The 27,413-nt window shown below is 41.1% G+C and overlaps 1 protein-coding gene across 3 annotated transcripts in view; it reads left to right on the forward strand.

The window, feature by feature from the left end:
* VTI1A (vesicle transport through interaction with t-SNAREs 1A) overlaps nucleotides 1–27,413 on the forward strand; it is an 850,986-nt gene that overhangs the window by 432,176 nt on the left and 391,397 nt on the right. Inside the window, exon 8 of one of the 3 annotated variants that reach the window (XM_029610397.1) lies at nucleotides 11,002–12,200. The exons of the other annotated variants lie outside the window; for them this stretch is intronic. Coding sequence (XP_029466257.1) covers nucleotides 11,002–11,008 — 7 coding nt within the window. The 3' untranslated portion in view covers nucleotides 11,009–12,200. Of the gene's footprint in view, nucleotides 1–11,001; nucleotides 12,201–27,413 lie in introns of those variants that run through there. 3 annotated transcript variants of the gene reach the window in all.

A 27,413-nucleotide genomic window follows, 5' to 3' on the forward strand; every position in this document is an offset into this window, starting at 1 on the left:
CATAACCCCTCTTCTGAAGTCACTGAATTGGCTCCCTATCCGCTCCCACACACAGTTCCAGCTTCTCTTACCCACCTACAAGAGCCTCACTACCTCTCCTGTCTTATCTCTCCCTACACCCCTCCTCGTGAACTCCGCTCATCAAGCAAGTCACACCTATCTGTGTCCTCCTCCTCTACTGCCAACCCTGACTCCATTCTTTTCACCTTCCTGAGTCTGTGCATCATGCTCCCTGTCTTACCTTATTCAAACCCAGTCTAAAAGCCCATCTTTTATGGCTGTTTTTAAATCTTAACCCTTGATTATCCCACTTGCAGCCTTACTGGTTTTAAACTTTTTCTTAATAAATGAAATTCCCATAGGCTCTTTTGCCCTGTATATTTGTCTTGATTAGACTGTAAGCTCTACAGAGTAGGGACTTTTCTCTGATGTGGTTTTGTACAGTACTGCGTACATTGGGGCAGATTTTCAAAAGGTTACGCGCGACAGATAGGCGCGTAACCCCCGAAAAGCTGCCCCTTCCACCCCCTGCGCACGCTGAGCCTATCTTGCATAGGCTCAGTGGCGCGCACAAGCCCCGGCCGCGCGTAAGTCCCAGGGCTTTCCTGAGGGGCGTGTCAGGGGCATGTCGCGGCCGGCGCGTCATCGGGGGTGTTCCGGGGGCAGGGCCGTGGGCGTGGTTCCGGCCCAGGAGCATTCCGGGGGGGTGGCTGTGGCCTCCGGACCAGCCCCCAGACTGGAACATGGCGCGCCGGCAGCTGGCCGGCGCGCACAAGTTACGCCTGCCTCAGGTAGGCGTAACTTGTAAAATAAAGGTGGGGGGGGGGAATTAGGGCTGGGGGATGGGGAAGGGAGGGGGGAAGGTGGGGGGGGGCCGGAAGTAAAGTTCCCTCCAAGGCCGCTTCAATTTCGGAGTGGCCTCGGAGGGAAAGGAGGATGGCTGCGCGGCTCGGCGCGCACAGGCTGAGGATTTTGCGCAACCTTGCGCGCGCCGACCCTGTATTTATAAAATCGGGAGTAGATTTGTTTGCGCGAACAAATCTACTCCCGCACGCACCTTTTAAAATCTACCCCATTGAGTAACACTATAGAAGTGGTAAGTAGTAGCCTGAAAACCTGACTGGCTATGGGATCCCCAGGACAGCCTTTGTCCAGGAGGCAGTGTTTTCCCTGGCTGGATCACAGTCCTTACCTCATTAATGGGGGAGAACTCTGAGCTGTGAAAAGGGAATTCCCTAGGCTGAATTTTCACGGGTAAGAAATAGTATGAACCAGCCCATAGGAATTCCTCTTTGGCCGGTATTCTCACGGAAGGAGGGGAAAAGGCTTTCCTCTGGCCTAAATACACCCCAGGGGAACCTCTCCTTCATGTTCACCAAAATATTTTGGGTTGATAACTATCTGTAAAATTATGGTGAAGTAAGGAGCTCAAAATCTGGATCAGCTGGTGTGTAAAAATATCTGCTTTTGTGATGTAATAATTTGTTAGAAGTAATGCTGGAGAGCAGAATTTTAGTAGCTGTGTTTGTCCTGGGGAAGACAGGAATCTGTGGGTTATGATACCTCTTGCTGAACTGACAAAGATATTGAAGATTATGAGCTTGTGAGACCACACAGATCCCTTCAAATGGTCTTGAAAGCTCATGTGCTAGAGCATCTTTTGTATATCACAACCTACCACCATTCTTAAAAGCAGAGGAAATGACTGTGACCTGGATACCCCAAAAGATTTATTAGTGGAATAAACAAGATAAGATATTCATTACAGGCGCATTGAGGTAAGGCAGAGGACATTGCATTACTATTTATTTACATATATTTATTTAGATTTATTTATTTAAAATATTTGTTTCGCTGATCCTTCAAAGGTACACTGAGTACAAAGGTACACAAGGTACGCTGAGTACAAAGGTACACAAGGTACACTGAGTACAAAGGTACACAAAAAACTAGAATTAAAATAACACATCAAAACAGATGCAACATAAAAATGACATAAAACTAAAAAAGAAAAAAAAGTTTGAAAATATAACCATAAATAATAAAGAATCAATCATCTAATAAAAATTATACCTCATTCAATGCCAAAAGCTTATGGAGAAAGAAAAAGGCCTTACCCTTTTTCCCCAAAATTGTAAGTTTCTTCTAAGCACAGTGACGATGGAAGAGGGCTCCAAAGCAGCAGGCCAACAATGGCAAATGCTAGAGCATGAGGTTCATCTAAGCTCACCTGCCTGAAGGCCGGAACAAGCAGGCTTTGCTGACTGGAAGAATGGAGCATCCTATCAGAAGTACAATAAGTCAAACCCGACTTTATATGAGCAGGTGTCACCTTTTAAGTTTTAAAAATTGCTATCACTTTAAATTTGATCTGCCAAGGTATTGGTAACCAGTGAAATTTCCCCCCAAAAAGGCATAACCAAACAAGGGAGAAGGTACTGAAAGAGAGAGCCGCAGTGGTTAGATCCAGGTGGGAGGCATTGAGGGGAGTGGGTGAAACCACTAATGAGCAGTTTGGCAAGATTCCAGGCAAGAAGCAGATTCTTTACTAGTGATCGCGGAATTGCCCGACCTATAGCTTGTCTCTCTTAGCTTGTTTGGATGCATTTAAATTTGTTGTGTATGAACAAGGTAGCAGTTTAAGTTGGCCTTGAACACACAATTGTAGAATCCCAGCCATCCGGTTGGATGAGATTCTCTTCCTCTGTAAACAAGCAGTTTATCTTTTCCCAAAGCCCACATGTACGCTCTGTTCACTGGGAGGATGACTTAACCACTTTTATTCTCGGCTATTTGTTTTTGTTACTGAAATACAATGGGCCTTTTGTTTATTGCCACCTGAGGTTTTACTGGCTATTTTCTCACTACCTGGGTCATTTATCATTTCATGTTAAGGCCCTAACACACGCGGTAATGTCATGAAGCATACGATATGGCAGTTTTACATACACAGTAGGAGGTATAAACAGCAAAGCTGACCTACCTTGGTAGGTAAAGAGTGCATTGTACAAACCTCCTCTTATAACTTTCATCAATTCAAACAGCAGAATTTCTTCCACGATGTCAACTTTGCTGTTTGTACCTCCTACTGTGTATATACAACTACCTACCCCAAACCCTACTCTTGAGTTAAGTGCTCCCTCTTATGGTGGCATAAATAATAGTGACACGTGCTCTCTCACTCCCTTCCCTACCTTTTTTCAGTAATGCACTCTGAAGTACATTGATCAGTGCATGAAGCAAAAAATAGTGCAGGCACGATAGTGTATCACATCTTGCAGAAATTACCTATGCGATGCGGGAGTAGGGAAATTAGCCTAGCCACACCCCCTCTTTTTTTTTTTTTTTATCATGGCCGCTATTTCCACTCTATTTATAGCATTTTGATAAATCTAGATCCTGTGATTGGTCCACTCCTGCACCACACCAGCAGAGCTCTCAGCTGATTGATGTAGATTGGATCTTCTCTCATACAAGCTAGTAGATGTTTCCCCTGAGTGATGATGAAGCCTGCCTTCTCCCTTCAGTGAGTGTGAGTGCTTTTGCCACATGCTTACAGATGTAAGTAGGTTGAAGAATGGGAGATGAGCTCAGGACATGTACAGGTTTTTTTGCTTTATAGCATGCAGCATTACTTCTGGACCACTAGGTCAGCCCTCTGTTACTCAACGGCCTCCTTAGTCTAGGTAAAGTCACTGCAAACCTTGGCATGGATTCTCCAAATAGGGAGGAGGATATATTTCTAGGGCCCAAGGTCTCTCTGAGGGTATAAGCTTTAACCCCTTAGTATCCGAGATTTCCCAACACACCTGGACACTCAGATAGGTGGTATAACATTAAATGTTTACCGTCCAGCTTGGTCAGTGGTAATCAGATGATACCAAACAATTTTCATTCACTGTAGATGAAAGATCAACAGATCTGTTATTAGAATGATGCTAAGCTGCATTGCACTAGCAGATGTATTTATTTTATTTTATTTATTTAAATTCTTTTACTATACCGATATCGTACCGGTTTACAATAGAACAGGGGGAAACCAATTAACAACTATATAGAAGGTAGTGAAAACATGGGAGCTGGAAGACAGGAAAGATTTTAAACGATAACAACTGGAGAGTGATAAAAATAGTCAATGAAAAACAATAGAGTAGCGAGACATAAACAGATTGATTGAGCTCGGCTGTAGATTTATCTTAGGCGATTATTAACATAATATACCTTGTGTCTGGTAGATATGCTTCTAATACATTCCATACCTAATGTGATAATATAAATGACCAAACAAAGAATATCGAGGGTGGAGCAGTTGTTCTCAGAACTTCTTGTTGATTATAATTCATGTGGAGCAGTGTTAAGTCCCCTTCCTCCAGGGATGGTACAGCATTTTTCAACTGAGACTATTTTCAAATTCATCTTGGCTTATTTTTGCTACTTTCCATTCTTCCTTAATAAGCCTCGGCTGTTTTTCCTCTGTTGGCTTGTTTGGGCACAGTAACCCTTCAAGAAATACAATTCCTGCAAGGGTTCTTCCTCCAGATCTCTCTCCACGTAAAAGCAAGCGCTCTCAGTGTTAAGTCTTCCTTCTGGGCAATGTTATGCTTAACAATACAGCCAATTCTGTTCCTGTTCCAGCTGTTTCACTGGCTCCAGGTCTGCGCATCTCAATTAATTAGAAATGCAATATTGCTTTACAAATAAGATAACTCATTCTGCTTCTTTTCCTTGAAATGAAACCAGAACTTGTGATGCTTTAATACAAGTTAACAATATTGCATTGTCCTTTCTTGCTTCTCATAAAAAAAACCCCAGTTGTTGTGGTTATAATCACTGTAATCAGGTATGGTGTCAAGAGAATTCTAGCAAAACAGAAATGCTTGCCAAGAATATATATATTTTTTTGTTTTTATTGTACACTATTTCCTATGCTTCAAAACAGTAATATTTGTAGCCCTACTTCTAGTGGTTGCTATAAAAAAAAAAAAAAAAAAGAGATCACTCTCAGTACTAAGCCTTAGTCTAGGTAAAGTCACTCCAAACCTTGGCATGGATTCTCCAAATAGGGAGGAGGATATATTTCTAGGGCCCAAGGTCTCTCTGAGGGTATAAGCTTTAACCCCTTAGTATCCGAGATTTCCCAACACACCTGGACACTCAGATAGGTGGTATAACATTAAATGTTTACCGTCCAGCTTGGTCAGTGGTAATCAGATGATACCAAACAATTTTCTTCAAAATAATTCAAAGTCCAGAAATTGCTGTCTGGGGTCCCTTGATATTTTCTCCAGGGGTCCCCCTTCTTCCTCCGAGTGGAATATTAGGCTGCCCAGGGTGGAATGGATCTCCCCTTCCAAATAACTGTGGCCTACTGCTTGAATCCCAGATCTCCAGACCTGTACCTCAGGTCTCTTTCCTCAGCCAAATACCTCTCAGTTGTTACTGGAACCTTTCGGACTGATGGAGCTCAAAATCGCTGCAACATACGAAAAGAAAACTCCTCCTTCCTCATTCCTCTCTTAGGCGCTTCCAAAACACTAATAAAAATCAATAAGACCACGGTCACTAGCCAGCAAATTGATCCAGTTGGTTCTTGTGCTTTGTAGCACCGACAAGAATAGGGGTACCTCAAAATAAGATGCTTTTTCCCCCAAATCCCATACAGTATCCCACACCCAACCCAGGAGTCCCGTCTCACTGCAGCAGCCCACAATGCTAGTGGGGTAGCAGCATATAGTATGCTCTTACCATACGTACAGTGATGGGACCTAAACTAGGACACCACTCTAGTGGAGATCCCAGATGGGTCTCTGCAGATTCGTAACAGTTTGTGTTCGTATAGAACTGTTCATCCAAACAGGGTCGGATTTCCCATAAGGCCAACCTAGGCCATGGCCTAGGACACAGCAGAAATAACAATCAAACATTTACAAAAGGCCATATAAAATGCGGTTTTTTAAATGTACATCCATAGACTTTAAATAAATTGAGCGGGACATTTACGTTGCCCATCTCTACGGTTTGCGCTGTCTTGCTCAGTCACAGGCAAAAAGCATTTGCTATTTCTCTCTCACACACTCAGCGTAAACCACGTGTTAAAGGAAACTTCCAGATTTGGCGTTACAAATCAATAGTGATTCCAAGTGATTCCTTACGCTCATATCGCTTGTCTTCTACATATCTGCTGATAATAGGTACGTAAAATATATCGTTACTACTTTTATGTACTGTTTTGTTAGCTCAGGGCTGAAAGCCGTAAGCAGAAAAAGTTGACGGGGGTGTTCGCCAAATTATAAGGGGGCTGCGATTTTTATTACAAAACATGACTTATGGCTTGTTTATGCGGCATCATTTAATGTGGTGTAATGTAAGTTTGACACAAAATGCAAAACATTTCAATAAAATTCTATAATGTCAGATGAGAATCGATGCAAATCTTCTGCATTTAATGTCAATTTTATTCTCTGTTTTTTGTATTGCATACGCCATCTGGGTGAATAATTTGAACTAACCAAAGACGTAATCGTCGTATCTTGTATGGGTTATATAGGCAGACATCTGCCTTTTGCGGGCTGGCCCAACCCAAACCTGGGGGCCGGGTCAAGTTCAAAATATTTCAGGTTGGGTCGGACAGAAGAACTTCCGCGGGGTAATGCGGGTCCCGCGGGCTGAAAATTTTTTTCCTGCTTTTGGTCTGTTTTATTTTGCTTCTGGGAAGAAATTCTAGTAGATATTTAAGTCGACTTGAAGAAATTCGATGGAAAGTTTTTTTTTATGTGTTAATGTTATGCAATTTCATAAGTAGTGCAGTAGTGTAGTTTTGAATAAAAAATATATGGTTCAAAGATTATAAAGATTGTATTAAGTGCTTAAATGTTACAAAAATAAACTATTACATATTAAATTGAAAATTATAAATCAACTTTTGAGCAGAATTGTGCTTTGGCCTAGGGCGTAGGAATGTGTAAATCCGGCCCTGCATCCAAACAGTTTTTCCGTTATCCGACAATTGTCAGATCGTCGAGGTTAGATTTGTGGACTGTTACAAGGCCTTTAGGAAGAAAATGAGATCCTTGTGTAAAGCTTCACCGGCCTCAGGATACCCCCATGGCCAGCTTCATTTATTTCCGATGCGGCTGAGACACCATCAGCAACCTTCCCGGGAAGATTTGATGCCACGAGGAAGGATGCTGCCGTCTAGGCCACATTGTTGCCCCAGGCTCCTTAGGCACGCATGTGCACTACCTATGGTCTCTTAAAGGGCCTGAGACAGGAAAGCCAGCACGGCGCCTCCAGATGACATCCCTGGCACCGGCTATTTAAGCGCTAACTCACTCTAAACCGGGGCCTCAGCAACAGGTCTTCCTGCTCTGCAGTGCATGTTGCTTCATCCTTGTGCTCTGCCTTTGTCTTCGCCTTGCTCTTGCCTTTGCCTTACTGTGCCCTGGTCCTTGTTTTGTCTGTGTCCATGCCTTGTCTGTCTCCCTTTCTTTTCTGGTCTGTTCTGTCTGGTCTAGACCCTGATGTCTTGTTTGTCTTGACCTGACTTCCCAGTTTTGACCCCTCTGCCTTGGATTCTGACTTCACTCTGGTTTGCTGCCTGCCCTGACCCTTGGCCTGGACCTGGATTCCATCTACTTGGACTGAATTTGACTACGCTTTGCATACTGCCTGCCCTGACCACTATTGCTACTTGAAGTCTCCCTATCTATCCTTTGAGGGACTCTCTCCTAAGCTCTCCTGGCCCCTGGAGCCCAAAGGCTCAACCCAAGGGGAACAGGGCTAGTACAGATGAAGTTCCAGCTCCTGTCCCAACAAGGGCGTGTCTGCCAGCTGTTGGCATGGGCCTAGTGAGCTCGCCTACTAGGCTGCATCAATCACGCCACAGCCTAAGGCCTCACTGACCATGACACCTTATTGTTCACACAAGCATTCCCATATTGACCTTAGCGTTCTAGTATTATTTTTATATAGCTTTGTTATGTATTGCTTTAACCCTACCTGGTACTGTATTTTATTGCTATCAGGGTAATTTATAAAAATGCATGATGGCATTAACGCATGCGATAAAAAGACAAGTGCACGGTGCAAATACAAATTTTGGGAAGGGGCAGGATTAGGGAGGAGTTTGGGCAGGATTTATGAAAGTGAGGGGTAATATCACACCGTGCAATAGTATAATGCATAATGCTGGAAATAACTACACCTTTTTTTCTGGCGTTAAGCTGTGCGAACTCACTGAACTAGCCATAATGCAATTCGCGATAAATTTTTTGAATTGCATTTTGGCCATTTCTGGGAGAGGGAGAGAGCCTCTGGGGAGGCCCTTTCAGTGTGCTACTATTTATATATCTGTAGGAGGGGCATCTAATAGCTCGAAGTGAGGTGGTGTGGTGGTTTAGCAATTAGGGGCCAGTTTTTCATGTAGCGTGAGATGTATAGAACAGCACAGTACACCTCGGTGAAGATTTGACAACATTTGGAGTGAGGAAAGTCTCACGAAGATAAAATTTTGTACGATGTTCTCGGCCTAGCTTGATGGTTCCCTGTTATGGAGGCCATTAAGCTAGGGTGAGAGAACATAATAAAAATGTCATCTTTGTGAGACTTTCCTCATGCCAAATGACATCAAATCTTCACCGAGGTGTACTGTGCTGTTCGTATGTCTCACTCTACATGAAAAACTGGCCCCTAAACCACCATCACCTCACCTCGAGCTATTAGATGCCCCTCCTATAGAGATATAAATACTTGACTACTATGAGGGCCTTATAGATGGTCAATCTCTCTCTCACTCTCTCCCCGCGAGATGGAAAATACAAATTATCGCGGGGCACAAAAAGTTTACCGCGCTATGCAATTCTCCAATGTGAAGCTATGGCTGGGCAGAACATGTATGATTTTAAATAAATTCCAAACTTCTTAACCTCACAGTTTATATGCTGGCATGCCGCCACTTCTGTGGCTTACTGCATGACCGCTTTGGAAGAGAAGAGACGAGAAGTAGCATTCATGGAGCCCAATTCTAGATGGGTAAACTAAAACCCTGGTGTCACTGACTTGCTAGATACCGCACAGGGCGTGAGTGGCACCCCAAGCTAAGATTTCAGAAACTCTGTCTCATGGCTTAGCCCTGGGACACCAAAACTCCTTTCTGTGTTGTACTATTTTTGTTCTTATATAGTATTGATTGTCTGAGATAAATACAGTTAAGCAAGGAATCCTTGCAATAAATGATTAACACAAGATGCACTAGTTAAATGTGGAAGGGAGTTCCTAGCCCCCAAGATTGTACAGCCTGTGTAGATTAAGGAAGCCAACATGCAGCACAAGCTAATCTTTAAAACACAATGGCTCATTCATGTTAGGCAACAAGCTAGTACTCATTTGGGTGTTTAAAGACAGATCAGATCTCTAAAGGGTTTTAAAACTCAGCTATTATGGTTTGTCTGTGAGAGAGCATGTTCCAAAAGAAAAGCAGACATTGATGGGAGAAGGCTATTTTGTTTTGTTCAGAAATTTGCCCAGAAGCAAAGTCAACATGAATAGAAGGTGGGTTAGAATTAAGGATCAACAAAAATCGGTTTTTGCTGATATTTTACCCAGATGTTCCCAGGAAAATCATTTGAGATGAGAAAATAGGATTCTCTTATTTTTCAGAGTCAATTTTTGTAAAGCCAGTGAGATGTGTATCAGAGGGATAGACTACAAGGAGCTGGGAATAAAACCTTGCAACACATTTCATTATGAAATTGCTGAGTTTCAAGGCTTAACTACATGTAAAAAATAAAATCTTGTCAGTTTCTAGGGAGTGTGGGTTATATAATAAGTTGCACTTCTAATTAAAGGTAGTACAGTAGCATTGATTATCCAGGGGAAATGTCTTTCAAGAGTAATTTGCTCTATATTTTCTTGGATTCTTTCTTCTGAGAGTTTTGATAAGTTGGTACTAACGTTAGGGGCAATAATCATCTGATTTCATGCAGATAAACCAGAGGTTACCCCTGTAAAACTGTGGTCTGATTACTGCTCCCCCTGTGTGTGTAGACGTATCTATGCTAGTCACAGGGCACGTATTTTTTCATGCACAAAAAAGTAGGTGGAGTTAGGCCAGAGAGGGAAAATATTCCCAGAATGCGTAATCAAATTGTGCCTAATTTTTGGCATGTACCCTTCCCCTGTCTGAATGCAGGAACAAAGCACCCATGTCCTGTGGGAAGACTTAGTATTGCCGCCTTTGGGTTTAAGGGACTACCACTGTAAAGAGAATAGTTACCTTTTATTACCAGGCTTCCTCTTGTATGTTTATTTCAGTTTATATTCTGCTCCTCCCTGGAGGCCCAAGGCATTGCTACCTTTATAGCATATTAGTGTGGGGCTAATACATTCTTTTTTGATTTTCCTTCAGTATTTTTGCTAAAGACAAAAGACAGCAGAAACAGCAGGATGGTCAGTACAGACTCAATGCATATGAGAGAGACGTGCAGTGGAATGAAATATACACTCCCATTTAGCAGTAGTCTTATCGGTTGTCCTGTCTTTCTGGGCAATATAAAATTCATGTTTCTAGGTTTCTAGGTCACATAGACCATACTCCACCACCACTGATATTTAACACTTTTGTTATCTTGCCAGTCACTTAATATCACCTTAAGCACTACAGATATAAGCACTTCAAACATACTTTGATGTTTATATGCTTTGATATCAGACAGAGCAGGAGGACCATAGTTTACTGAGCTCAGTAAAATAGAAGTGGGCCTGGCAGGCTTGGATACTTTCAGGATATTGCTTTGAAAATGAAAGAGAGTCCATATGTTGATATATTTTGACTTACTGACTAGATAATTTGAATTAAAAAAAATCTCTTGTAGTGTTGTTAAAGTTGTTTAATGCTCCTTTTTTCCTGTCATGTGCTGTCTACACAACAGGACAGCACTGTGTTGAAAACGGTTGTTAAATAGTGCATGCATTAAATCCCCCCTTCTCTTTTTCAATACACAGGAGATGATCTGAAGTCGATTAACAATTCAAAACGTCTTGTAAGGTTTAATAAAACACATCTAGTCAGAACTGTATTGTTAGTAGCTTTTTTGTTGACCTTCGTTTCTGCGTACCTAAGTGGAATGACCCTCCTTAGAATACAAATTACCATCCTCTTCTCTTAGAAACCTTGGATGGATCTCTTTTGATTTACCCAGCTTTCATTGCTCAGGAAGTAACGTTGCTCCATTTCCCACTGAGTGGAGGTTTTCAGCAGTTCAGAAATGTGCTGTCAAGTTATCCACTGCAAATGAATGTTGCCACAGTATTAAACTGTAAAGCATATTTGGATCTTATATGGCTATGGGATACAATGTAAAGCTTCGTTATCCTTGAAAGGCTGCTGTACTAAACCGAGAAAAACTTTGTGCCGTGTTTTGGCTTTAGTGCACGCTGTTTGCTACCGGGAAAGAGCCCAGTAATGCATAGGTGTGTGGTGTCTTACTACAGATTTTGTTACAAAAGCTTTAACTATATCTTATTGAGGAGTAGTTGAAGTTTTTGCGATAAATTATAATTGTCTGTAATATTTTAATAGGTTTATATTTTGAATTGAGTTTTAAATTTTATATTTTTTATCTCTTATTTGTGTTAACCGTAGCGAAGGAACTGCACTGTGCAACGGTATATACAAAAATTGTATAAATAAATAAATAAATATTTGCAAAGCTGTTTTAACGAGTTATTTAACATGAGGTTTAGAGCTAATCAGATGCTTTGCAGATGCTCTTTAGTAATGAATTTGCAAAAAAAAAAAAAAAAAAATTTGCTTGTAGGAAAATACATGCAAAACAGCTGTTTGCAAAGTCAGACATTAAATCTTGCACACTAACAAGGCAAATAGTGCATGTTATCCCATTTAATATGTGCTGTTTTCCGTTTTAGAACACAAAGTGGCCTTAGCGAAAAATTTCTCAGTTTATTACATTGGTCCATGGAATTTTCCATGAATTAGTGACCCATTTTCATCAAAGTTTGCTACAGGTACAAATGAACTCAGTAGAAAACCTTCATGAGAAATTAGCAACAGGGTCCAGCCGAAAAAGATAACACTTCATTGAAGTGTAAAAGGTGCAGCGAAGGGTGACCAAAATGATAAAGGGGATGGAACAGCTCCCCGTTGAGGAAAGGCTGAAGAGGTTAGGGCTGTTCAGCTTGGAGAAGAGACGGCTGAGGCGGGATATGATAGAGATCTTTAAGATCATGAGAGGTCTTGAACGAGTAGATGTGACTCTGTTATTTACACTTTCGAATAATAGAAGGACTAGGGGGCATTCCATGAAGTTAGCAAGTAGCACATTTAAGACTAATCGGAGAAAGTTCTTTTTCACTCAACGCACAATTAAGCTCTGGAATTGTTTGCCAGAAGATGTGATTAAGGCAGTTAGCTTAGCTTGGTTTAAAAAAGATTGAGTAAGTTTATGCAGGAGAAGTCCATAAACTGCTATTAGTTAAGCTGACTTAGGGAATAGCCACAGCATTAGAAGCATGGGATCTATTTAATGTTTGGGATCCTGCCAGGTACTTGTATCCTGGATTGGCCACTGTTGGAAACAGGCTTGATGAACTCTCAATCTGACCCTTTTTTTGCATAAACCAGCCCAGAGAGATGTCTGTCTAAATGTGAATTAATGATCTGTTTTGCTTGATGTTACATTACAGCAGCTCATTAAGTCAGAATTTGAGTAAACGTTCATGAATGATGGACTAGGCACAAATGTTTGCTACCTATAAAGGAGTAAATTTGCAAATTTTTTCACAAATGGGTCCTACGTACACTAAAAAAAAAAAAAAAAAAAGTCAAAAATGCTTCCATGCTTATTGATGTTTTGCACATTTTTTCACCCATAGGCCTCTGTCTGTGAAAAGATTCTCAGATTAGTACATCAGGTCCAAAAATAGTTATTAGTAAATGGCTCTGCCAGCCTCATCCAAGTCCTAGTTGGTACTGTACCTTCCATCCTTAAATTCTTCTTATCTATTTATCCCTAACTTTTGTCAGATCTTCCTTCACCACCACAGCTGTCAGGGACTGGGTCTGTGGATTCCCCCTACAGGAGGGCAAGATCTTCTTCTGCCTGGCCAGCCACCTCCCTGCTGGGTTGAGCCCACAAGTTCTGGTGGCCAGCCGTACTTTCTTGCCATGGTCAGGGCTGGCAGTCGATAGGCAAGGGGCACAGTCCAGGCATATGGTCAAGGCATGCAGAAGGACAAGCAAGGGTTAAGGGCTAGAGGCAGTCCGAGCCAGATAACCAAGATCAGTCCAAGGAAGGCTAATTGGAAGGCAAGGTAAGCAGGGCAGGAGCACAGTAGGACAAAAGCAGAAACATAGGCAGGAATGAGGTAAATAGGCTTACAGCAGGGTAGCATGGAAGCAAGGGTAGGGAAAGCCGGACAAAGAGGAACACGACAAGGCAGAAGCAAGGATAGACACAATAGGAATAGGGTAAAACACCAAGGCAGGAACAAGGTAAATATGTACTCTGCATGTGCAGAGCAAACTGGAACAGGACTGCAAAGATTATAGACAGACAAGGATAGAGAGCAGGAACACACAGAGAGGACAGTCCCAAGGGAGGGCCTATACAGGATGCAAGAGATCACTGGAAGGCCTGTAAGAAGAGGAGGGCCACTGGGAGTCCTACAGGAAGCAGGAGGGCCAGTGAGAGGCACCGACAGGTCAAGACAAGGACAGAACAGGACAAAGAAAACACAAATAGGAAAACAAGAATCAAGGCCAAACAAGAATAGGCAACAAACAAGGAGGCCTAAACAAGCTACAAGGCAAGAGTAGAAGGCCAATGAGGCCACAAAGCAAGGCAAGAAGACCACAAGGGCCACACAGTAACAAAGCAAGGAGCCAAAGTGACTCGATGATGAGGCACCAAGGTGTGGGAGAGGCAGGGTTAAATAGGGCTGAACTTACTGTGTCATGGAGCCATGAAGGAGGTGGCTAGAGTGGGGAGAAAGCATGGCTCAGCGAGGACCTCTGCTGGCGGAGGTGGAGCAACTGCCTAGCAGCCAGGATGTTTACAATAACTTTTCACATCCTTAGCATGGCAAGGTCTTTAATCCCCCTACAATAATAAGACTTCAGCCAGGTTAAGATACTGATTCACTCAGGAGAGCAGTGACATTTTTAGCTTTATTAAAGGAGAGATGTTGGGACTTGGGTGTGGTGTTTTCCCTTATTTATTTATTTTATTTATTTAACAGTTTTATATACCGACCTTCATAGTAAATAACCATATCGGATCGGTTTACAATTAACAAGAATAAAAAACTGGGGTAACTATTCAAGTAAACGAAAGATAAACAGTAAGTAGGAATGAGTCAAAGTTACAATCAACAGGGAAGAGAACTTGGAAGCTTGCAACAAGCTGGAAAGAAGATAAGGCAGGAAATAAATATGAAGTGATGCCATAGGGCGTACGGGTTAAAGCTTAATGATGCTTTAACCTGGGAGAGTCCCCTATTTACTATCCCCCTCCTCACAAAAAGGGTATATATTTATATACCAGCTAGTGGAAGAAGACTTCAGGTTAAAGTGTAAAGGAACGCTGCTTGCTTCATTCCCACCCTTCCTACTCTGGGTACCTGTGAATTTCACTGACTTATTTCAGAAGTGAATTTTTTCTCATGCTTACATCAATACAGCAGCTGCAGAGTGTGAAATCAAAGTGTAGGTGATAAAAGTAATAGAAAAGGTATTCTGAAAGAAGTGAGTTTGAGTGAGTCCCCAGTTGGTCTTGATGAGTCATTGGTTGAGGTGAAATGGATACAGTTTGGGAATTAGCTCACAAAATGAATAATGAGGGAAAGAATTGAGACTGGGCAGAAAGACAAGGTCAGGGCATCTGAAATGCCTCAAACTTGACTACGTCTTCATTGGATAAGAAGTGTCATCGAGGCTAATGAGAAAAAAAATCTTCCCTCGTGTGTGTCAGTTTATAATCTGTCTATGGTGTGTGCTCCTGATACAGTTGTCATGCAAAACGTGTCTAGCTTGTCATCTTGTACTGAGGATGAGTTTCACTTGTAACAAAAAGGTGAAGCCCCTCCTCAAGTTAGTCCAAGTATTATCTCAACAGCATAAAAACATCAAATCTGATGGCAGATTTCCTCTTCCCAATTTGATTAGTGCTGCTTTGCCATGGAACCCAGTTGATCTGTTTCTTCCCAAATATTCCTCACTGTGTACGTTCCTGCTCATGCACACTTAACGATATGGGATGAAGTGAAGAATACTTCATTGTTGAAATGAACCTGGAAGATTGCATTGATATAATACACCTTTTGTTCAGCAGAAAATGTATTCCAGAAATGCCATTTCACCATAGAAAACTTGCAGTCTATTTATTGCACATATTCTAGTTCTATTGTATCTAAATTATTTTGTTTTCTTTTAAAAGTTCTTCTAAACCACCTTCTCAAACCTGAAATTGCCCAAGGTGGTGTTCAAGCATTAAAACATACATAAACAGAAAATATACCAAGCACAATGTATGAAAAACCATGAATAAAGGCAGAAAAGCACAAGTCTGACCACCAATGCAATGAACAACCAGGCCCCAAAAAATGGACTCCGTGCCTATCTCATAATGCAGGGATACTGATACACAGGAGCCCAAGCCCAGAGCTGTCTCAATACTATAGGAAGGAGCCATGCTCTGATCTCGTGTCAGATAATGTAATTCCTGCCTAATCATGTAGGGTGCTGTAGAAAAGAGCCCTGACCTAATCTGAACACCTCCTCAAAGGCAGGAATTAGAAGCAGACACCCTTGATTCAACCATAGAGAACATGATGGTATAGACCAGCTCAGTTTATCAAGTGAAAAAAGAGAACCATTACCCCTCGTCACCCAAAACTGAGCTTGTGCAGCACTTGGGAGCCAGGGAAGGAAATTAAGCATCCCTGCCAAGGCTGTTTGTTTGTTTTGTTTTATTTATTTATTTAACTGAAATTCTTCTATTCCGCCTATATAACACTTAGTCTAAGTGGATTACAGAATAAAACATCAAACAATGTTACACTAACAACTCAGAACATAAAATCAAATAGAAGCAAAAGCTTTCCTAAAAAGAGCTGCTTTTACATGTTTCCGGAACAGTTTAAAGTCTGCCAATTCACGAAGAGCATCGGGTAGAGCATTCCACAAAGATACACCCCTGATCGAAAATGCCCGGTTTCTAGAGTCCTGCTAAGGTACATCCCTTCCGGATGGAAGTGCTGGAAGCTTCTTGTGCATCTAGGACAAGCTAAGACAGGCCTTGCTGCTGCTGCTGCTTTCTAGACTATTGGAAGCCTATGGGTGAGCAGCTGAGGGAGACCTACCTATAGGTTATTCCAGTAGTCCAGACGAAAAACCACCAAGTGGGTCACTAACTGTAAAGATTTCATGTCTACAGAAGGACCCAATTTGCTAACGAGCCATAACTTCAGAAAAGCAGTTCAAACCACTCTAGCAATGTGTCACCACACTAAAATTTTAGACTCCAAAGGAACAGCAGACTCTCCACCAAGTCAGTAGACACAATGCTTTTCGACTCAATAGTAAAAAAAAAAAAAGGAACTGCCTCCAATCCAGCATGCCCAGAATTAAAAATCTGGGCCTTGGTGGAGTTTAAGACAGACTTACTCAGCACTGGCCCGTCAGCGATGATAGATAAATTGCCACAAAGTTGAAGCAATGCTTGAGTGGCATTTTTCTGCAAAGGCAGGATGAGTTGGATATCACTGGCATACAGATAGCCTCCCAGCCCTAATGAATAAAATAACATTTCCAAAGGCTTCATAAAGGTATTAACTGGCAAAGGGGACAAATGCAACCTTCGAGGATGCCCCAGCTATCTGAACATGAACCCTTAACATATAGAGAGGCAGACCTCCCAGACGGAGCTGAAGCTATCCACAGCAATGCTTCCCCTTTATTCTAGCAGATTCACCCCTGCCTAAAAGAAAGAGATGGTTACTAGGACAAAAGCCGAGGAAAGGTCCATTAAAACCCAAAGACCCTCTTCCCCTTCTAAGATACTGTCACTTACTGAAACCACCATCATTTCCTTACTGAGATCCAACCAAAAGCCTGCTTGAAAACAATCCGGCCTCTCATTCTCCTCTAAAAACAAAAAATGTTGATTGGAGAGTGACGATTTTCTCTTTGATTTTAGCCAGAAGTGGAATATTGGCCACTGGTTTAGAGTTAGCAGAAATGGGGGTATCCAGTGCAGGCATTTTCAGTATCGGGGTTACAACTGTACTCTGCAGCCATAAAGGGGCACAATCCTCAAGAAAACACCATTTAGTATCTGTAAAATATAATCAAACTCAACATTTGGTAATGCATTAATGAGTCTGGACAGGCAAGGGTCCAACATACAGTGAGTTGCCCTTATATTATTCAAAATCTAGCTAAGCTCTGTCAAATGGAATTATTGAAAGGCCTCTAACCCTTGCAGTTCTGAGCCATCAGCAGATTCGTCAGCCAGGCATTCATCAGTCTCGGCGTTCTCAGAGGTTCTAACCTAAAGCACAGCTTAGCAATGTTCCCTGAGAAATGGCCAGCAAAATGGTCATGGTCTGGTATAGCCAAAGTATCAACGTTTTTGCCACTGTATTACCTAGTAGTCTGATCACTTTTGTAAAGTATTAATTTGTTCTATCACCTTTCAAAGACAATTAAAGCAATTGACAGTAAAATATAAACATAAATAACTAATACAATAAGCCTTTGTCTAATAATTCTTACCCCTGAGCTAGTGCCCCATCACAGGACCCCAAGGACGACACCTCAAATAAAGTTTATTTCTCTTCTACTGCTAATTCCCTCTGAGCATCCTGAATTCTCTGAGGGAGGGAAGATTACTCTTCTAGGCCCTGTGCATTGTGTAAGTTATCAAGCATTAATCAATTGTACACAGCACTAATAATCATGCTGGACGCTGATGGGGTTTCCAACTTAAGTTTTTACTGATTAAGAATGGAAAAGTTAAGTTCCTTACAGCTCTTGATATTTATAAAATCCTTATTACAGTTTTAGATTTCCAAAAATGTGCAACCTTAGCTATCCAATCAGTTTATTTTGTAGTTAATGCAAATTTTTATTATGTAATTTATTTCTTATCCTTTCTCGCATTGGGGCAGTTTTAAGGCTTCCTCCAAACAGATGGTCTATAAGATGTTAGTCCAATTTAGTTGTTAGTTTCAAGTTCCATTTGTCTTATCTTTCCTGCTATCAATGCATGTTCTCTTTGATTCATGCCTGGATGATACTTTTATTCTCCTCTCATCCCTTGATGAGCTTATTGAGGTGGTCATGGACACATTTGAATGCTGCCGTTGGTCGTTTTCTCACTTTCCTTGCTCCTTTTCCCTATGAATGCAGATTCATTACTCCATGAGGACACTCATGGTCCTATGGTTCCGCTCTCTGTAGGAGACTCCACTTCCTCTGTTGTTAAACAACTGAGTTCCTGAGCCCTAGGGTACTCAAGTCAAAGACAAAACAAGAATTCTTTAAGAGGAAGGGAATCCGAACAAGAGGCAGGAAGGGTGATAAAATGTCCTCCTCACAAAAGAGAGGCTGCAACAGCCATGGCAAAAATAAGTCACCCTGTCACTCAAACCCAGAGACCCAAGGGTCCTTCCCTAGAAAATTAAACCAAAAGAGAGCAGCAAAGGGAAGTGCTGCCCTAGGAGGGTCAACACGACTTGCCATAGTGGCAGGGGTTTATATGGGCTGGGAGCTCACCATCTTAAACTCCCACATGGGGGAGGTAAAGCCCACACTAAGACTACCACATCTGTTCCCCATATAAAACTGAAACAATCCACAGGATTCTCTACATTATACACAGCATTCCTTAGAGTTAGAGCTAGCAGAGGCAATAGAGTTGGAAAACAAAAAAGGTCTTCTCTTTTTACTAAGGCAGCATATTAGTTAGCCATACCACACCAGTTCATTCTTGTTTTATCAGGATCAAGATTTTATCCATATTCTCTCTCTCCATCTCACCTCCCTCTTCTGATCATGGAACTCCTCTGAGAACCAAGGGGGCCACAGAGCAGGCCATCTTAGGCATAGGCTTCCAAGAAGTTGTTTCATCAAAAACCTTGACAGTCCCTTCATACCACCTATATAGCCAAGACTTCCCAGCATACCACTGCATCTGCTCCTCCATTCCCTCTCGTTCTTCTACAAACCCCTTCTAACTTTCCCTGCCCTCCACAATCTTTGTGTACAGAGAAGGAAAAGGAAAAGTATGATCAGTTCAAGGAACAACCTGGGAACCCCTCAGCTCCAAACACCTAATCTAAATTATCCATGAGGTATCCCTTTTCACATCTGTTTTGTTTAAAAAAAACAAAACAAAACTTAGCTGAGAAGCAAAGTCATAAAATGAATGCCTGATTTTGCTGTGATTTAATATTTGATTGCGTAGTGCAGCCCTGTAACAGGCCTGTGATGCCATTGACCATTCTGAATGCTGATCCATTGATTTTCTGACGATGCAGCCTGCTGGTGAAATGGTCTATATCCGAACTGCAGACTGCTGGATGGCATGCATGCAGTAAGATTTATTTTCTGCAGTCTTTCATCATGTGTCAGATACATACGTACCTGAAATATTTTCAAGCAACATTTTGACCAGAATTATATCAATTGAGAATTCATAATGGTTGTCACTTTAAGGATTTAGTCTTACTGGTAATGAATGAGATGGTATCTTAGATAACTCATAAGTGGGGAAAGCTGTGCATTAAATATGAACACCCCTCCCCTCACAAGTGAGAACTGAGATCCCCATATCTGTCAAAAACATTGTACATTCTACTTATGCTGTGTGTGAGTGTTTATTTTCAATTATTTAAAGAAGATTTAGACTAAATTCTGCTGTGGCTGTAACAGATTGATTTTAACTACAAAGAGTGCCTTTATGAAGTCAGACATGGATTGCAGCTGACTGGGTAGGGTCACTCATATCTCTGGATCCTAATTACAGAAAAGTGTTGAAAGTTCTAAAAACCAGAGAACTTTATTGCTTCGTGAGAGTTTAATGTTTTTGGGGGGGTTTGTTTCAAGTTAAAAAGAAAAATTGTATATGCTGCTTAGCGAATTCACATCTGTGTTGCATAAACATGGGGAGGGCAATGTTCAAAGTCATTTTTACTCTACTGTCTCCAGCTAAATTATGTCCATGTTTCCCTGGTGCCCATACTTATAGCTGGATGAAAAGGAGATGCTTAGACTGGGGGAGTGAGCGGCAGGATGTGTGTGCATTTTCAGGTCTATATGCACTGCTTTATCTCTGATCAGCCACCTATACAAATAGAGTGTAAGTCCTTTTTGCGTGCTTATTTGGGGAGGGGGGGGGCGTGGTTAGGATAATTTTCCTGATACTGCTTCACGTGCGTTAAATTTGTTACACCTGCTCTATTTTCACATCGCAAGCTGAGAAGTCCTCAGACAGGCCTCTATCACAGAGAGAGAGAGAGACTCTGTAGAGGCTCACCAAACAGTTAACTATTTATACCACTGTAAGAGGGGGGCACTAGTAACTCGGGGTAGTTGAGGGGCAGTTTTACATGCACAGTTACCAGCAGTGAAGATTTAATGTGATTTGGAGGGATGAAAGAAGAGAAATGATCTGGGTTCTTTTTGAAAAGCAGCTATAAAGCACGTGCATTAAAAGTGCACGTATGCTTTGGGGTCACTATTGTACAGTGTCAGAGTAGATAGAGTTAACTGGATAACTTTGTACAAAACTTCAGCCACATTTAACGTTATTTCTGAGCATAGAGTTTTCCGCACACATTTAGCCAGTCAGTAGGAAAATATTGTTAACCAGTTGGATTTATGCAGTTAAAATTCAATTGAACCACATAAATCTTTTGAATTTTGACCCCCTTGCCATGGAAAATTGCCCCTGAATAGTTGTGATGTAAGTAATTAAGAAACTAATATCAACCATTAAGTACTTTAAAAAATAATTTTTTGGAGACCGAAAAAGATGAAACATTTATTAAATTTTAAATGCCATGCCGGAGTTGAATGTCACACAGTTAACACATGTACCAACACATGCAGCACGAAATATTTTAGATTTGATTTTTGTGCCTCCAGGTTTTTCTTTTATGGTTGACATAATTTTATTTATTAATTTTAAGACTGCTATAATTCATGGCAGGTAAAATGATAGACATTCTGAATAAAATATTTTCACAACATATCAAAACAAAAATCATAAACTCTATAACATTAAATCAACATTAAAATCCACAGCCCCCAATATGCTAATATAAGAGTATGCCTTTTTTAAACAAGTACTTTTTTAACTGCTTCTGGAATTGATTAAGACAGTTGATTAATCATAACTGCTTCACAAGATGGGTCCGGCAATAGAAAAGGCTCAATCTCTGGTCTCCCCCACTCGTACATCATGCAATGACGGCACCGCCAATAAATCTTTAATTTCAGAACATAGTGCTTTCCTGGAATAGTAGATACGCAATAAAGAGTTAAAACTGGTTACATCCTGAGTATTCAAACCTTATGAATTATTGTGGCAGTTTTAAATCTAATCCTAATCTAGCAAGGATCAATGCCTGGAAAACAGAACAAAAATCTTCAAACAATAACAGTGGCTTAAGATGTCTCAGCATTCACATTTTAAATAAGGCGGAACAAGTCACATTTCTAATATGGGTCTTCCCACTTAAATCAACCTCTAAAATGATACCAAGATCCCAGACTTGCTGGACAATAGGTAACTTGTTGCCAACAAACATTACTTATCTCCCACTACTGATTATCCCTGTCCCTCTCTATAAACATAGAATACTTAAATAGACAAGGTCCTAGTGTTTGCTCACTATATATTGCACTATACCACAAAAATCTTTTATGATTATTATTTCTTTATTTGTATTCCTTTCTTCATTATTACAAATTTCTTTAATCCTTAATACTATATAATAACCTCATTCTACCACAATACCTAAAAAAAACTCCACACACCCATTCATCCAGATCATACCACATTCATTCTCCATCTAACCCCTTAAAAATTCACTCAATCCTTAATATCACAAATTCAGAGAACCATTCTTATCCTATTTATCTATCACCACTTTCAGTACACAGTCATGAACTATTGAGAACTATATTGTTTTTATCAATGTAAGTAAAAAAATTTCTTAAATTGATATTTGCAAATATCACCAAACATGTGCACTTTTCTTACATTCTCAAACCACAACAATAGAGATCATATTTCTTCTTTTGTAGAATTTATATGAAGTCCAAATTCTTTTACTCTGCTTCACAATTTATTATCCCAGCAGTAAGTTCACTTTTCATTTGTCCGTGTACACAAAGGATTTATCTTTTTTTTTTAAGTAGCAAATGGAATCCATTTTCCTTTTTAGCTTCTTTCAGCCACAATCTTCCTCACCAGTGGACAACTCTATTAAAGCATTAACAAAGTGTGTGGGTCAACCACATTGGTTCTACTCAAAATAATTAGTTCAGTTTTGCTAATATTTAGAGATAGTCTACTGTAAGATAGCCATTGTTTAACTGTGTTTAGATAAGTGACAGTAAAATTCAGCTTATATTTCCATGATGAGTGGAGTAATGTCATCTGCATAGGTTTTGAAGGAGACTCTCAACCCTGACAATATTATGCAAAGAGGAGGTAGATATAAAAAATATAGCTGAAAGCACCAACCCCCAAGGAAACCCCTATGGTTAACTCCACCTCAAACAGATGTTTTTTGCCCTACCCAAACTTGCTGCATGTGGTCACTTAAATAAGATTGAAACCATTGATAGACTATGCTATTGATAGTATCACGAAGCCGATTGAAAAATATGACATAATTAAGAGTATCAAACGCCAAGGAAATACCCAACAGGACAAGCAAATAACTGGTGCCATCTTCAAACCCATGACATACTGTGTCAAACATTGGTAACACTAAACTGTCCTTACTTGAATTTTTGCAAAACCCATACTGCAGAATATTTAGGCAATGGTGTTCATCTAGGCATTCAGAACATTGTTCAAGAACTGCCATCCCAGCTATTTTAGTTAAAAAAGAAAGTGATGATAGTGGGTGATAATTACTAAGATTGGAAGGGTCTAAATTAGATTTTTTTAAGGATAGGTCGACTACATACTTGTTTAAGGGATGAAGGTAGCACCCTTTCCTGTAACGATATATTAACTATCATAGCAAAATAAAGTATGGGCTACATCAATGCAAAAATGTAAATAAGGGAGTCGCAGAAGGATTTAAGGGGCATGATGAACTATTCATTTTTTTTATCTAGAAGGTGGAGGCTTGAGAATATGTAAGCCACACATTTATCCTGGTTGGACCATTGTGTTCTTTCTTTTAATATAATGACAGGAGGAGTAGCCTAGTGGTTAGAGCAGTGCGCTACGAACCAGGGTTCAAATCCCACTGCTGCTTCTTATGATCCTGCGCAAGTCATGTTACCCTTAAATTGTAAGCCCTCAGGGGATAGGGAAGTACCTACAGTATCTGAATGCAATCTGCTTCAGAGTGCCAAAAAGCAGAATATATATACAGTGCCCATTTTACGCCAGTAATACAGCCTTTGAAGTTCCATGACACGGGTAAGCTTGATATAGAACGGTTTGCCAAGGGTCTGAAAGGTTTACTTAGTGTTACCAGAGCCCCTTCATAGATATCTAAGTACCTAAGTGAAACGTAGAAGTGGGATATGCGCTTTAAGAAGGTATCCCTGGAAAAAAAATCCTGCTCAGCTGAGAGAAGACTCTACTGAGGTGCACAGGTGAACTGCAGATGCTAAAATGATCTGTGTGTTGTGGTGAGGGAATCTGACGAGCAACATTGCTTTGCCCAAATCAGGTTAATTAAAGCTGAAATCTTTTTTGGTTAAAAAGAATTTATTCAGAAGTTTTCCAGGACCTAATTAGACATTCTCATGAAATTTTCAGTTGCCCAGACCTTGTTTAATGCTTCTTGAGGCCCAGCAAACTGTTTAGTACCACAGGTGGCTGTGGTTTTTATTTTAGCCTCCTATTTTTATGAAAAGCTCCAAATAATTGGGCATGAATTGGACCTTTCAGCTCAAACCCACCTACCATGTTTGAAGTATAGAGTTGATCTATATTGAGTTAGGAAAGTGAGTGTGAAGGAGGTAGGTGACCTTCTAAAATCAATGCACCCAGCTACCTTGTTGTTAGATCCATGTTCCCCCTCGCTTCGTGTGTTTAAATAAAGAAACAAGGGTTGAGACTTTCCATGCAGTGATAAATGCAATACTTCCTTACAAGAGAAGATCAGAGGGAGTGTGGGGTTTGAGGGGATCAGAAAGGCTTTGGGAGGTGAGGAAGATGCCTCCTTAAAAAAACAAAACCAAAACTTTAGATGTTGCTAAACCAGAAACCTATGAGCTTGTGGCAAGCGTTCCCATCTTATCCAAGGAGATAGGAAGGGCAGTCCTTCATCGGATGTCAGATTTTGTGGACGATGATAACGTTGTCTGGTTTTAGGCACTTATCACAGCGCAGAATCGGAGCTTGATACCCAAGGCCATAAAAATGCTTTGTCACCGGACTTAATCAGGGAAGCAATTTAGCTCCTGATGTACTGCCAAAGGCAAACTCCCCACTTATTTGAATGAGTGGTTGAGTCCATATACGCGACCTCATTTTTTTACAGTCTCGATTCGATAATTATCTAATGATTCTACCAGCAAAAGCCATTAGCTCATTAATGGCCCCAAATTGATGGAACAAGTTACCACAAGTTGTGTACATTCACCTTACCTTATATTGGTTAATGGCTTAGTTGTATCATCTATAAGCGATCTATCACATTTAATAAATGTTTTTTTACATCCCTTTTAGTTACTGCTATTTGATGTTTATTAGTACATTGTTCGATTTAATATCTCATGTGTCTACTTAGGTTACATTTTGGGTTATTTTTATGTTTTATTATAATTGGCCCTGGGTGATTTTGGAATGGTAGGATAAATATTGAAATAAATGTCTAGTTACTGTTTCCTGTAATCAGGCTTATGTTGTGTTCATATAAGGGAAATTGGTGCTAAGCTGAAGAGCCAATTGTATGGGTATCTTATAGGGAGATAAAAGAGAATTTCTCTAATTCTGCAGTAATTATGGATTTGCAGATTAAATAATGTTAATTTTTTATTTTGCGCTATAAAAATAGCTGTTTTCTGATATTTCTTGTTTGATTTATTTAGTTTTTTGGGGGGAGAAAAATGGGAAGAGAGATGGGGATAGAGAATGGGGATCATGGTAGGGAATGGAAAGGAGATCTTGAAAGGCGATGGAGATGGTGTATCAAGGAGGAAAGGAAGGGATGGGAGATTGAATGGAGAGGAGAGGAGTAGGGGGGAAGGGGAAATGAGATGAAGGGCAGGAAAGAGAGGGCTGTATCTTGGACCAGGAAGGAGGGGCTCAGAGTACAGGAGAGGAAAAGGAGGGAAGATCCACTCCCACTTTCTTCTGACACTGAACTCTTCTCTCACTTCCTGCCCCCCCCCCCCCCCAACCCCTTCCAGGCTCCTGACTCTACTTGCATCCACCATGATCCCCTTGGTCTCTTCCCCTTTCTCTCCTTCACTTTCTCAATGGCACACTCCCATCTCCCCACATTCCCTCAGTCCTCCCTCAGTCAGTCTTTTACCTATCCCCAAGATTTCCTCACGCTCCCTCATTTAACTCTATCCTGCCACTCTGTCCCATCCCCCACATTCCCTACCCTTCCCCCATGATCCCTTTGCTCTTCCACCCATTCCCACAATCCTCTCCCTCAGTCACTTGCCTTGCCTTTCCCCCTCCCTCAGTCCCCTCATTCACCCTCCCATGTTAGCTCAGGGCTAAGAGGAGGACAGTGGCTTTGCATTGCCCTCTGCTGCCGGGGTCAGAGGGTCACACTTTGAACCAGCAGAGGAGGAGGGACACGGTGGCCTGAGGTGCCGCTGTCTTCCCTCCTCCTAGCCCCAAGCTGACATAGGAGGGCCATCGCTGCTACTGCCACCAGTGCTGATCTTCCTCCTGCTTGGACCTGGCCTTTGGTCTCCCACAGAATTTCCGCCCAGATCGACCAACTCTGCCGCCAGGGCTGAATTTTGTGGCCCTTACCACAGCCACAAAATCGCAGGAGACTGGGGACCCTGTTTATTTTCAAAGTTTTCAAGTTTACTTGTCAAATAAAAACATGCACTTCTCTAATAACGTAATACACCATGTTCCTTAAAAATTCTAGCATTTGTTGAGCAAAGAATTATGCTTGCTATGTTAGTTCACTTGGATACATGGAGTTTAAGGGTCATCAAAAACGTTGTAGGTTTTTCTTTATCAAGTCGGTGAAGAAAGAGCGCTGTTTCTTTACTGACCTGATGAAGACAGGATAACTCTTGAAAGCTCATTGCAGATGTATAAAGTTAGCCAAATAAAAAAAATATATATCACCTACAACTTTTTTGATGACCTTTAAGTCCACGTATCTTTTTGCCATAAACCATGATTGTATGTTATCTGCTATTTTGCCCACAGTGAAAGTTCTTTCAGCTAGTCTGAGTACGTCTTTGACTTTTACTTATCTGTAGAATATTTTTAAGTATACTATACTTGCTGATAACCAATACTAGGAGTATTCACGTTTGTCAATATTTTGAAGCTGATTGCAAAAATAAATGTATGAATTTTGCCTTTGATACAAAGTCTGTGCTTCTATGGTTATATTTCAAACAAATCCAAGCCTAGACCAGTCCAGCCCAGGCATAAAGTAACATTATCACAGAGGAGCCAGGCAGAAGGCTATCAGTGGCTAGGAGTGCTGTGTAGGAATCACTGTTTAGTAATGCTGACCGGTCAAGCTCTCTGCAACTTGAGCTGTAAGTTCTGATGGATCCATATTCCACTGGAGCCCTGGATCAAGGAGGACAAAGAAAATTCCCTGCAGTTCTGCAGAATTATATTTGGTCTGTTACAGAGTCAACAGCCCTATGAAGATGTGAGGCGATCCCACGTAAGACAAACTGCAAGGAAAGACTTTGAAGAGTATAAAGTCCACTGTTAGCCTTTGTCCGGCCAGCAAAATTAGCCGGATACACTTGTACAGCTAACTTTGTCGGGATGTTGGAGAGTACGGCCGCACCACTGAATATACTCATCTGTTTTACTGGAAGATGCATTAAGTCACGTTAGTGCTCTAACACACGTTAAACAACTTGTATATAGGGGACTGGACTCCAGCCACATGGCTGAGATTCGATCCTGGACCTTGCCCCAGTCACATGGCTGGGGCAAGGTCAGGTCGGTGCCATTTTGAAGAACGGC

This window comes from Rhinatrema bivittatum, chromosome 7 (assembly GCF_901001135.1).
Source record: "Rhinatrema bivittatum chromosome 7, aRhiBiv1.1, whole genome shotgun sequence".
Lineage (NCBI taxonomy): Eukaryota > Metazoa > Chordata > Amphibia > Gymnophiona > Rhinatrematidae > Rhinatrema > Rhinatrema bivittatum.